At 42.5% G+C, this 12,176-nt stretch overlaps 1 protein-coding gene across 2 annotated transcripts in view; it reads left to right on the top strand.

Moving 5' to 3' along the window:
* Positions 1-486: 486 nt before the first annotated feature.
* The window catches only part of LOC102795271 (Na(+)/H(+) exchange regulatory cofactor NHE-RF2), a 34,053-nt gene continuing 22,363 nt past the window's right edge, over positions 487-12,176 (top strand). For both annotated transcript variants that reach the window (XM_035908075.2, XM_006791590.3), the window contains exons 1-2: positions 487-1,176; positions 2,317-2,613. In XM_035908075.2, the coding sequence (XP_035763968.2) occupies positions 970-1,176; positions 2,317-2,613 (504 nt within the window). In that variant the 5' untranslated portion in view covers positions 487-969. The remainder of the gene's footprint in view (positions 1,177-2,316; positions 2,614-12,176) is intronic.

A 12,176-nucleotide genomic window follows, 5' to 3' on the forward strand; every position in this document is an offset into this window, starting at 1 on the left:
TATTAAGTTGATGAATGTGCAGTTAGAGTCGTTAGACAAGACTCTCAATGTACAATGAGTTTGACATCCCTGGTCTGCATTAATAAGGATACTTAAATAAGGATAGTGTAAGGATACTGTATTTGAAACGGCCTACTTACTAAAAGTTTTGGGCCCATCAGTTAGATTTTTAGTGGGTTTTTTAGTAGCACAGTTATGACATTTATTTGAATAATAATATGTTATGAAACGGCTCCGAAACTTTAGATGAACTGTTGTCTGGACTCATTACAATTAGGCTACCAGTTGGATGTATTGAGAGTGAGAATCCAAATAGCTGGGTGTTTTCATTATTTTTTAGGACACCGTTCACAAACCATTTCCTGCCACCCAGGGGCAATGTTGTGTCATTTTTAGTCCTGCTTCCCTGCCCAAACTGTGAGGGCAGGTAATCGGTCTGGGGAGAGGTGGTGCTATTGCGCACGAGGCTCTAACCGGGAGCAAACTGTACTCGGCGTATGCTCTCCGAACTGTTGTTATGGAGAAATTTCCAGTGAGAGGAGAGGGCCCGGCAGTCTATTCGACGTCTGCAGTAACAGTAATGGTGCGCTGTCGGGGGCTCTGAAGTCTGTGCGCGCCCGTCGGTTTTTGTTGGAGTCTTTGAGCCGTGCGCTTCAGCTTGGATACAACACACAGGATCTGCTGCTGTTGCTTCGTTACCTGAAGTTTTACACTTTGCAGCTTCTTGCATGCGCTATTTTTTTCTTTTTCTTCTTGTTCTGAAGCGCATCTGTGGCTGTTCCACTTTGTGTTTTTGTACTGGGGAGAGCGCGCGTGTCAGCCAGATATGTTTTCTCCAAAAAGTTTAGCAGCCCTGCAGTCGCTCTCCTAAACTCCAATATTTCCATTTATTGTTATTATTATTGTTGTTGCTGTTGTTGTTTTATTTTACTTGAACACTTCAGAAGCTTTAAACTGACAAAGGAGGAAATGGCCAAAGTGGGGAAACCGCGGCTTTGTGTCATGACAAAAGGGGAGAACGGGTATGGATTTCACTTGCATGGCGAGAAAGGAAAGAGCGGCCAGTTCATCCGCAAAGTGGAGGCTGGCTCCCCCGCAGAAGCGTCAGGGCTGCGTGCCGGTGACAGGGTGGTCGCAGTGAACGGAGTAAACGTGGAGAAGGAGACGCACCATCAGGCAAGTAGATGTGTGTATTATTTAACTTGTGTCTTAGCTGACTGAGCAGGGGCTACATCAACAGGTGACACTGGCTGATACAGACATCCTGACACGGTGGCGCATAGCCTCCTCCTCCACCCGGCGTCACAGACCAGAGGTCTGCAGGTTATTGAATTACAAAACATTTTCCTCCGACACTTTGCGCACGCAGGAGCACGCTTATGAAAAAATAGCACGTTTGCGTTAGATTACATTTCAGTTTACCTAGTTTAGCTCGTTTGGCTGACTAACCTGCACAGCACCCTTTGTTTGGAAACAAGGGGCGCACTGAGCAAGAACTTTACGCAGGCTGTATTCCTTCCCTTGCAGTTTCCTAGTGAAATTCAACAAATCAGTAAGTCTCTAGTCAGTGCCCTGAGCTTAAATATAAACCAGTCCCTGTAAATAAGATCTTAACAAACCGTGTGCTCCTCTATTTGCAAGGTCTGGCTGGTGGTCAGATAGAGTCAGCAGGCTCAGATAATTATTTTCACAAGCTTGCAGGCACACGGGGAAAGATCAGCACCAGCCTCCTCTCTGTGTGCTGTATATTAGGTTTGTTGCAGCTTGAAAGACGAAAACAAACCCGCTGACCATTGTGTTTGAAGTTCAGGGAACCAATCTGCCACCCAGGTGTTTCTAAGGAGCCTCATATTCCTGCTCATATGACAATGATCTAAAACAACGACAATGATAGTTGTCAGTTTTGAAAACATCGCTTTCCACTATATTCCCACTACAGATGTATGGGAATAAATGATTAGAAAAATGATGGATCAGTTGATACAGTTGCTTTGTCAAACAGTAAGAACCAAATAAATACAAAGTTATGTTAAGAAATTCAGTTAAAGGAACACACACATCCCAAAAAGCTAGAGCCATCACCTTTTTCAAAACGTTGCTTATACAGCATTTTTCCTAAAATAAAGATGCAACTCACAGGCTTGCATGTTAAAAGGTGTATACAGGCTAATATAATGGTCAGTAATTGTATATTAAACAAGTCCATGATGGATGGATTGGGACTAATCCTTCATAGGAGTAGCATTTAATTATCTGCTGCCAAACTGTAGAGAATTTAATGTATTCAAACCAAACGTCCGGTGTTCCATTCCTCAGGTGGTACAGAGGATTAAGGCCATGGACAACAAGACCAGGTTGCTGGTGGTTGACTCTGAGACCTATGAAAGCCTACGCAGCCTGCGCCTCACAGCAACAGAGGATATGGCCGTCCTTAGAATTGGAAATCCTTCCTCCTCTTCCTCTCCACCTGTGTCTCCTTCTCCGGCACCATCGTCAACGCCATCTTCGCCCTCCAAGAAGCGGGAAAACGGCTCTGTGTCCAAGCAGCCCGTCACAGTGAGCGACCAGGTGCAGAAGCCCACTAGGAGGTCACCGTCTAAGGCTGCAAAGAAGGTAAGGACATGCTGGATCATCACAGTCATCACACTACACGCTTACTAAAGCACTAATATGTGTGTGATATCTGTCTAACAACAAAAGAATTAAAAAATTACAGAAAGAGTGTGTTTTCTTTTTTTCAGTGCGAACCAGCTCCCCAGTAAACCCACAAATAACTGTCAAGCTTCTCGAGCCAGTCATCATAGGAAATTCTTAGAGATTTGTCTGCTTGAACACACCCGAGAGTTAAAAATACGCACTTTGCATTAGAACAGATTGAAGGTAGTGAATGAGTCATCACTTTGAACAGACTCTCCTCGGCATGCTTTCACCCTAGACTTGTTTTCTTGTTGCTTTGCCAGTTTTTGATCAGATACGTAGATAACATTCAGGTTCCACAGTCTGCGTTGTTACGTGTGAATGCAATGAATGCGGGTGAAGCATTCCAGATGTTGTGTTAGAGGTCAAAGAGGATGTGAAAGGTCAGAGGTTAGGAATCTGGCACCAGGCAACGTAGTAACTCTGCAAAAAGAAAATCCACAGAAATCTTGAAAATAAAAAAGTTGCAATACATGAAAAATAATGACCTGCCTATATTTTGAAAGGTTGTAGAAAGAGTGTTTTTACAGGACAGTTACAGGATCGCTGTCACAGTTGGTTGCCTAACCTGTAGTAAGCATTTGATACTTTTTATTTTCTCATTTTTTTGGATTCACTGCTTATTATTACTCCCCTTTGTCCTGAAAAACAGGAAGCGTTTCCGCCCGCTCTGTCTCTCCTGGAACGCTCCGAGATCTGATCGGATTTGGTTTCAAATGGTCTCTATTGGGGGGAGGCCGAGGCTCAACTTCTGTTCTCTGCATTTACACAACATGTGTTTTCACTTAGGCTTGCCTTGCCAATATGTGAGCAGCACTCAGGCAGTCCTTCTACCAGAGCAGTGACAGGCCCAATCAGTTAAATCTTGGATGCGTGTGTTTGCGTGTGTGTGTCTTTTGTTCAGCTCTGGCTTTGACCTGTGGGGAGAAATCCTAGTACTTGGTTCAGGAATTGCTCAGCGGTCTCTCGTTTCTCTTTTCTGTCTTAATGAGTCTAATGTAAGAATTGAAGAAAAGCTCAGCAAGATGAGCCAAAAAAAGGCATCTGTGGTTCCGAATAAAAAAAGGAGGAAACCTGTTGATGAATCAACAGTTCACTGAAACGACTTCATTTGCTCAGGCATCGTGACAGATAATCAGCTTCTTTCTATTTTTACTGGCGCAATGAAGAGTTCCTCTGTGGCCTGATTGATTCCTGTGAGCCTCCAAAGAATCGGACTTCTCAAAGGAAGCTGTTCCCTCACACATATGCAGACTATTGGCACAGCCTGCTGATGCAGCACGTCCCCTTGTTTGGTGTTTACAACAATGAAAGTAGAGGGGAAAAACACACAGATCACCGAAGAAACACAGAATAACCGAGACAAGAATAAACTATATAAATACATAGTAAAATACTCCTCCCAATTCTTTGTTTTTGGTTCTTGTAAAAGTTTCTTTTTGCTCATCAAAGCAGGAGAGCCAGACCGCTGAGCTAAGCAAATTTCCTCATAGGTTTCACTTTTTTAAGAGAAGGTAGGAGAGGGAACTAGAGACAGGGCAGATAGAAGGAACCACAACCAGTGCTAACCTTGAGCTTTGCAAGAAGAAGTTTCAGGAAGTGCTCTCTCCTCTTTGCAGTGCAAAGGAGTCACACAATGAGGGAGAAAGATGGGTTGTGCATGTACCAGTATAGCAGTGAGGGTGGTTGTGCATGTACACAGTGTGTTTCCAGGGTCTATCCTCCTGCTGGGGATGTTTTTTTTTAATTGGATACCTGACCCCCAAGCTGTTTTATGTTACTGGTGTTTTTAATTTGCACTTTCAGTTCACTTTGTGCAGATTATGTTTGTATATTCAGTGAAAATCACAAATTTCAAGCTATAGCCGGTTTTGCACACGTACATTGTTCATTTTCGAGATATTACCTGGTGAAGCTGGGTACGTACCAGATTTCAGGAATAACACCATGCTAGCTTCCCAATGAAAATGCGATGTAATGTCCAAATGAGTACATGTAAGAAAAGAGTGCCCTGGCTCCTGAACCCATGCGCTGCCCCTCACCAACAAACATAACTTCTAATTTTCAGAACTCTGCCACAGACAGTTTCCTCCTGCTGTATGATGGGAGAAAGGGCAGATGAGGCGACGTCAGAGCTGCGTTGTGACCTAAAATAGATAGACTTACCTCTGAATCCACGAAAAAACACCTTTAAAATAACATATTAACATAAAAGAACTTGAGAAATATCCTAATTTTATGTTTTCTTTAATACGAAAATGATCCAAAAAGAACAAGAATTCACTTCATGTCTGTTCAATGGTGCCAGTTTTCCTAAACGTAGACAAGTATGGCTCAAAATGGGTTTCAAAGTTGGAACCTACTGCTAACTAACTCAGTGAGAGCACTGTACTTTTTATTTACTGCAACAAAAATCTCAAAATTATTGTTAGGGGATGGGAGGGGAGGTGTAGGAGGTCCCAGTGTGTCAGCTGCAAAGGGAAAATCTGGGCCATGATCAGTTCAGTTTCAAACTATGTCCGTCAAATGCCAAACTTTTATTACAGCTTGTGTTTTTTTTTTAATATCCCCTTGTCTGCTGAACGAATAGAAGCTTTGACAGCCACAGATCATGCAGGTCTAATAGCCTAAAATCGCTACATGCGTAAGAAACATGACATAAACTTTTTTCTGCAACTGTAATTACTTTCACATTTCCCCAATAAATATCCCCATGAGAGGGATTTGTGTGTTTGTGCATGTGTTCCCCAGGTTACATGACACTGTCTGTATTTTCCCTCTGTTTTATGGCCGCTCATCCCCCAGGTTGCTTTTTTCCTTCGCATTCCTCTCATGTTTACTTCTCTCTTGATTTGTGGTACAGCAGAAGGAGTCGAGAGGTCGACGGCTGAGCGATGGATGGACTGCCTCTGTGTGTGTGTGTGTGTGTGTGCACATGCATTCTGCATCAATATCCTCCATATATATATATATGACCAAAAACAAACAAAATATGAAGAAGCAGACAATTTTTTGTGGTCATCAAATCTCTCCTAACATAAGTAGATTATGACACCTTTGCGTGGTAACGGCTGTTTTGTTGCCCTTTTCAGCATTAGAGAGAAGTGTCACTATCACTGAGCACCGTTCTCAGCTTTCAGCTACTTTTGCCCACTTAAAGTGAGTAACTGAATTACAGAACCACATTAAAGGCATTTCATTTTTCTACCTCTTTGTTTGAGGATCAGAAGAAATTAGCTTATTTTTGGTCTCTGAAACAATATTCGTTTCCATCTCTCCTAAAATCTTTTGCCTGTTGGCACAAAAGCAGTCACTAGACTGTGTAGAAAGCCTCTAGCAGAAACAGTGACCCTACTGCCTGTGCCTGCTCCTGGGAGAGCAGAAGAAAGGCTTCACGGACAGCAGCATCACGAGTTTAGGTTGAGCTGCGTCGTCATACCTCAGCACACACCTGAGGTGTCTGTGCTCCGTCCACGAGCTCCTCTTTCCCTCCTTTGCAGACACACACATGCAGTGAGGTGTGTTGTGTGTGTGTCATTAACACTAAACCTTAAAGATGAAGCATTGGGTTTCACTTTCTCTCCAGAACCTGTTTTGAAACAAGCACACACGCAGACATGCATGCTCACGTACACATTTACCTAGAACAGCCAGTGAAGGATATCACTTCCCAGTTCATTAGTTACACCTTGCTAGTACTGGGTTGGACTTTTGCCTTCAGTGCTGCCTTTAATTCTTCATGGCACAGATTCAAGAAGGTGCTGGAAACCTTCCTCTGAGATTTTGGTCCATATTCAGATGAGAGCGTCACACAGTTGCTGCAGAGTTGTCGGCTGTACATCAATGACAGGAATCTCTAGCTCCATCATATCAAAGGTGCTCTATTGGACTGAGATCTGGTGACAGTGAAATCATTGTCGTGTTTAAGAAACCAGGTTTAGATGGTTTGAGCTTTGTAACATAGTGCATTTTGGAAGCAGCTAGCAGAAGATGACTACACTGTGATCATAAAGAGTTGGTCATGTTATTCATCCCTAAATGCACTGAAATGTGGTTGACTGTTTAGATAATTACATTATTAAAAAGCAGCTAGATAAATGTATCTAATAAAGTGGCCAGGGACTGTATGGTTGCAGCAGCACCCTGCTACAAAGAAAAGTGACAGCAGACAAGACATGAATGAGGAGCTGTGGTTGGAGGTGGGTTGCAAAACAGCTTGCAGAGAAAGCAGCATGTATACATAGAGTAGAGCTAGCTGGTGTTTGTTGGCACTGAGATTAGGAATTAACCCGTGGTGTACCAGGATTGCATACTAAGTTGTTTGTTTGTTTTAAAGTGTAATATAGAAAGTTTTGGGGGGGGGGGGGACTGCTTGCATTACCTCATCTGTGGAAACTGCTGCATTTCAGAGTGGATATTGTTTCTGTTGTTCTCCACTCTCACCTTTCCCTGGCTGGAATTTTCCGACACACATAAATATATTGCAGCCTTTTGTTGGTCTTTCCAGTCCCGCTGGACTCCGGGGTGGTTTGACACCAGGCTTGTTAGGAAACACAGAGAAAGTCATTGCTATGGTGACGGTCACAGTGACACCACTTAGCGTACAGGAAACATACACACGGCTAAATTTGGCACAAAAAGTCTATATGTGGAAAACAAAGAAAGAAGTTTTACAGCTTTCCCGGTACATGATGCAACATCTGAGCTGTAACTTTAATAGTTCTGTTTCCAGGATCTCTTTGATACTTACCAACATGTCCCATTCAGATACTGATCAGTATGAAACAGTGCAACAGCAGATGACTGATCCTGCTTCTAGCCCACTGAGAAGCTTGTTTTTAAATAAAAATTTTAAAGATTTGCAGACGTCTTGTAGAGATCACCTGTTCCCTGTGGAGATGCATCTGTCAAAACAGTTACAGAGAGGAGGGGCGTGGTATGTGAGGGTATTCTGCATCCGATCGTGAAACATTTGCATGATCAAGTTTGGCATATTAACGATTTGATGATGATGATGGTGCAAGGACAGACATGCACATGTGCATATTTGTTCAACAGGCGGCATCAAACCATTATGACCATTGTAAAGACTCTATATTATAATGAGAAAACCACAACAACAACATAGATTAAAAATCCTCTTAAACAGAACTTAAACAGACCCATGTATCCAGGCTTGGGACCGGTCGCTGGAAATACACTAAACCGTTTTAGAAAATGCAGATTGTTGTAGTCGTTTGAGTGAAAACCATTTTGTAAGATAATTATGGACAGACATCACAATGTTTAAAAGTCAGGGCTTGAGGTCAGAGGGGTGAGGAGTGTAAAAAAAATCTGCCATCAGTGTTCTCTGTATGGATAAAACAGACGAAAACAGTAGAGGTGCTTTTAGCAGTAATGTACATCTCTGTGTATTTAACCTTAAACAGCCGCAAAGGCAAGAAAAACATCTGCTTTTCCTCTGTCTCTCTGCAGATGTTGTAAACCGTCACGACAAGGCAGGCTTGTCTCTTTCCTTGTTTGACATGTCGTATTTTAAATGCCCCCTTTTGCTTCTTGGTCTCTGCCTCCTAAAAATGATTATTTCTGGCCATAAGTTTAACAACAGAAAATGAGACCATGGCTCAGCTCTGACTCAGTGGGAGTCACATGTCCTGTTCTCTGGTTCAGCCTCCCATTTTGCCCGGGATAATAGGAAAAAGATGTTGCCTGTCAGCTCCAATGTAACAGCACAGAGCACAGGATTTGTCTGGGGGTCCTGCAGTCACCACTTCAGCCTGTCTCATAACCTGCAGGATTGCCCTCCTCTAAGGTGTACTGTGAGGGGCAAACAGATGAGAAGTTGTTGTTCTGACAGGGCGAGCCATTTGGGGGTGTCTGTTACTGCAAAGGGCTGCACAGAGGTAGCAGTTTGTGTGAGGTACTCTGCAGAGTTTTCTTTTAGGGTGTTTTTTTTTGTTTAATCTCCCTTAAACTGACGTGTTCTAAAAAGAAGATGTTTCATGCTTATGAAGAGTTTGAAACTAATTTACTTTTTACTGTAAGTTGGCGAGAGTGAGTGACTCTTACCAACATCTGGAGCTAGTGTACAAGACCCTCCACCCCCTGCTTTGAATACCAATGTTGTTACATCAAGGGTCCTGATTCTGTGTGTGTGAGAGAGAGAGTAAACGAAATTCCTGGAGTGGGATCACGTAGGATCACTAGTGGGGAACGATGGTGTGTGTAAGCTATGTATTTTGGGGAATTGCAACACAGAAATTGAAGGTGGGTAATGCCAGAGAGACATGAACAACTGAGAGTACTGTGTTAAATGTGTGTGGGTGGGTATGTGAGAGTGAGCACAGCTGTGTGCTTCTTGTATTATCTCTCCCTATGCAGAGCTGATAATGTATTCAAATTGTTTCCCGGTTAAACCAGTGGATGTTGACCTGAACACTTTGCCAGATGGACAGTTTAAGTGATGTAGAGTTACCTAAAATGAATTAGATACAGAGATGTCTGGTTATGCATTTTATATAGTAGATGCTCTTATCTGAATTTGTAACCTAGGAAACATTAAAAGGTGTTTTGACACTGCTCTTTATTGTTAAGAACACTTTGAATCAAAAGAAGATTGTTATTGTTGTTCGCATTTTTTATACATTTGGCAGTAAGACTGCTCTGGGCACTCCCTGCTTCTGCATACACAAAAGTAGAAAGCATATGCATGTGGTTCTCTGGTACAGAACAGCGCGGCCATAGCGGACAGCAGACTTGACACTGATTAACTTAAACAAAGCAGGAAAAGCCTGGAAACGGGGACCTGGACTGGAGATGGGTTGCATAGTGGCTTGCAGCAACTGTATTAATTTATATGGGGTTTTCCAGTTGGATACATAAATAATGTTCAGCTGAGGTTGACTAGAACTGAGATCAGCTGGTATAAGCTAATCCAACAGGACATGCAGGTTGAACTTTACGGCCTTTTCTCTTTTTTGGCATTTTTATGTCTAAATCTGATGTTATTGGTGCAGTGCTGGTGTAGTGAAGTCCTACTATTTTGAGCACCATATTGCTAAACAAAGAGTTGTATTTCATAACATCTAGATTACTGAAATAGCCTTTTTACTTGTCCGTTTACTTGTTAGGTCCCCCTGTGACCTTTTAATACCATATGCACATACCAGTACCTTTAGATCCTTGGGCAGGGGGATTTTGTCTGACTAAAAACTAAAGGGGGCAGAGCTTTTGGTCTCTGGCCTTCATGGCTCATAAAGTTAGTAATATATATCTTATGTGCTTTTTTTTGCTTTTTTTTCATTGGTTTCAGTTTATTTTAGAACAATACTGAAACCACTTCATGGTCTGATTTCAGCACTATATTAAGGTCGCTGATGGTGAGCTCTTGATGCAGTATGTGGCTAACTGAACTTCAGATCGTGTCTGTGAAGGTTCTCAGTCTGAACTTCAGATCCTGCAGCAAATCTCTGCTTGTTTTCCCTTTTCTACAAGCTTAAATCTGTCCAACATCTGTTTTTCCTATTCAGAAACTTCCTTGAAGTCTCCACTAAAACAAATATTGTTTATATAAAGTATCTGCATTAACTGATTCCCATGTGTTTTTTAATATATTGTGCCTTTTCTCTGTGGAGCACTTTGTAACTCTTTTTAATGACTTAACAAATTACCAAAGCCATACGTAGATGGATTACGAAAGAACTGAACTCTTGCTATCTAAAAATCATATCTGTGGCAATTAAGATGCTTGACCCAAATCCTCAGCTTCATTTATAGATTGTACTACTTTTGTGTAGCCCTTACTGGCCTGAATGTTAAAAACAGACCTGTGATCCGATGCCATCTTGAATCATCGGGGACTAGCATCCAAAAGCTTTTCCTGAAACCATTAACTCTGATATTTAATTTGCGATTTTGAGTTCTCTCACAGATAAATCTTTTCTGTTTGGGTAATGAACGCTCTGTTCTGCTCTCTCCGCTCTGTCTCAGTTTTCTTAATGTCATCTTTTAAATGTCAGTTGTTGGATGTGGGAATGTGCAGTAGGTCGGCCGCAGCCAGGGTGAGGATCGAACAGTGCACTGCCCACGCAAAGTGCTGGCAAAAGAATATGAGAGAAAGAGACAGAAACACTGTAACATACAGAGAACTCAAAAAGCAAGCAGCAAGAAATGATTCTGCTGAGTGAGAAGTCCTTGAAAGTAGTGAAGAGAGCTTTTTGTTTGATGCAGACTTGCTGTCACATCTCTGCTGCTTCCCTGATACACTCCTTTTTATATCTGCTACACTCACAGCTGCAGGCCAGCATATATTCCCATACATCGATCCTCACAGAGGTCACACACACACACTTTGAAAAACACATCTGACGTCCCACTGGCCTTGCTCTGTTTTACTCAGCTTACACATCTCAGACCTGTTTAATTGAAGCCATCTTTTGCTCTGTCTGTGGGAGTCAAGTAATGGGAGAGAGGTTTTGCTTCCTTATGGATCAACTGGGAATTCTAAGGATGCTTGAGTAGTGACAAACAAGAGGAGGAGGCTTGACCTCACCTGCATGTGAGGTGAGGTTAAGCCTGTGATTGTGTTGGTTAACATTTGAGATGGGAATGTTTGAGGCAGAACACCAAAGCAAAACTCTGCTCTCTTAATATTCGCTCACCAGCCACTTTATTAGGTACATTTTGCTACTTCTGGGTTGGACTTTCTTTTAGAGTTTAGAGCTGCTTTAATTCTTTGCAGCACAGATTCAACAAGGTTTGGAAACATTCCTCAGAATTCCTCATTTTGGATATGATAGCATCACTCAGTTGCTGCAGAATTGTTGGCGGCACATCCATGATGGGAATCTCCTGTTTTACTACAACTCGAAGGTGATCTGTAGGACTGAGATCTGGTGACTGTGGAGGCCGTTTGAGTACAGTGAACTCAGTGGGATGTTCAAGAAACCAGTTTGTGAGATGACCTGTTATCCTGTTGGAAGCAGACATCATACCATGGCCACACTGTGTTCATAAAGGGATAGACATGGTCAGCAACAATTCTCCAGTTGGTACTAACTCTTGGTACCCACATTATTATACCACCACCCCAAACCGATGATGCAAGGCAAGATGGATCCATGCTTTATGTTAATATCAGAATATCACAGGAGAAATTGAGATTCATCAGACAGAGCAATGTTTTTTCCAATCGTCTATTGTCCCGTTTTGGTGAGCCCATGTGAACTGTATCCTCTGTTTCCTGTTCTTAGCTGACAGGAGTGGCATCTGGTGTGGTCTTCTGCTACTCTACCCCATGTGCTTCAATTTGTTGGGTGTTCTCTGTAAACCCTAGAGATGGTTGTGCAGAAAAATCCCAGTAGGTCAGCAGTTTCTGAAACACCCAGATTAGCCCGTGTCATACCAACAACCACGCCATGTTCAAAGTCTGTGTTGAGGCATCCAGCACGGATCATCCTTGTATCTCCACGATATGACGT

The sequence above is a fragment of the Neolamprologus brichardi genome, chromosome 4 (genome assembly GCF_056152115.1).
Source record: "Neolamprologus brichardi isolate AB-2024 chromosome 4, ASM5615211v1, whole genome shotgun sequence".
NCBI classification, from domain to species: domain Eukaryota; kingdom Metazoa; phylum Chordata; class Actinopteri; order Cichliformes; family Cichlidae; genus Neolamprologus; species Neolamprologus brichardi.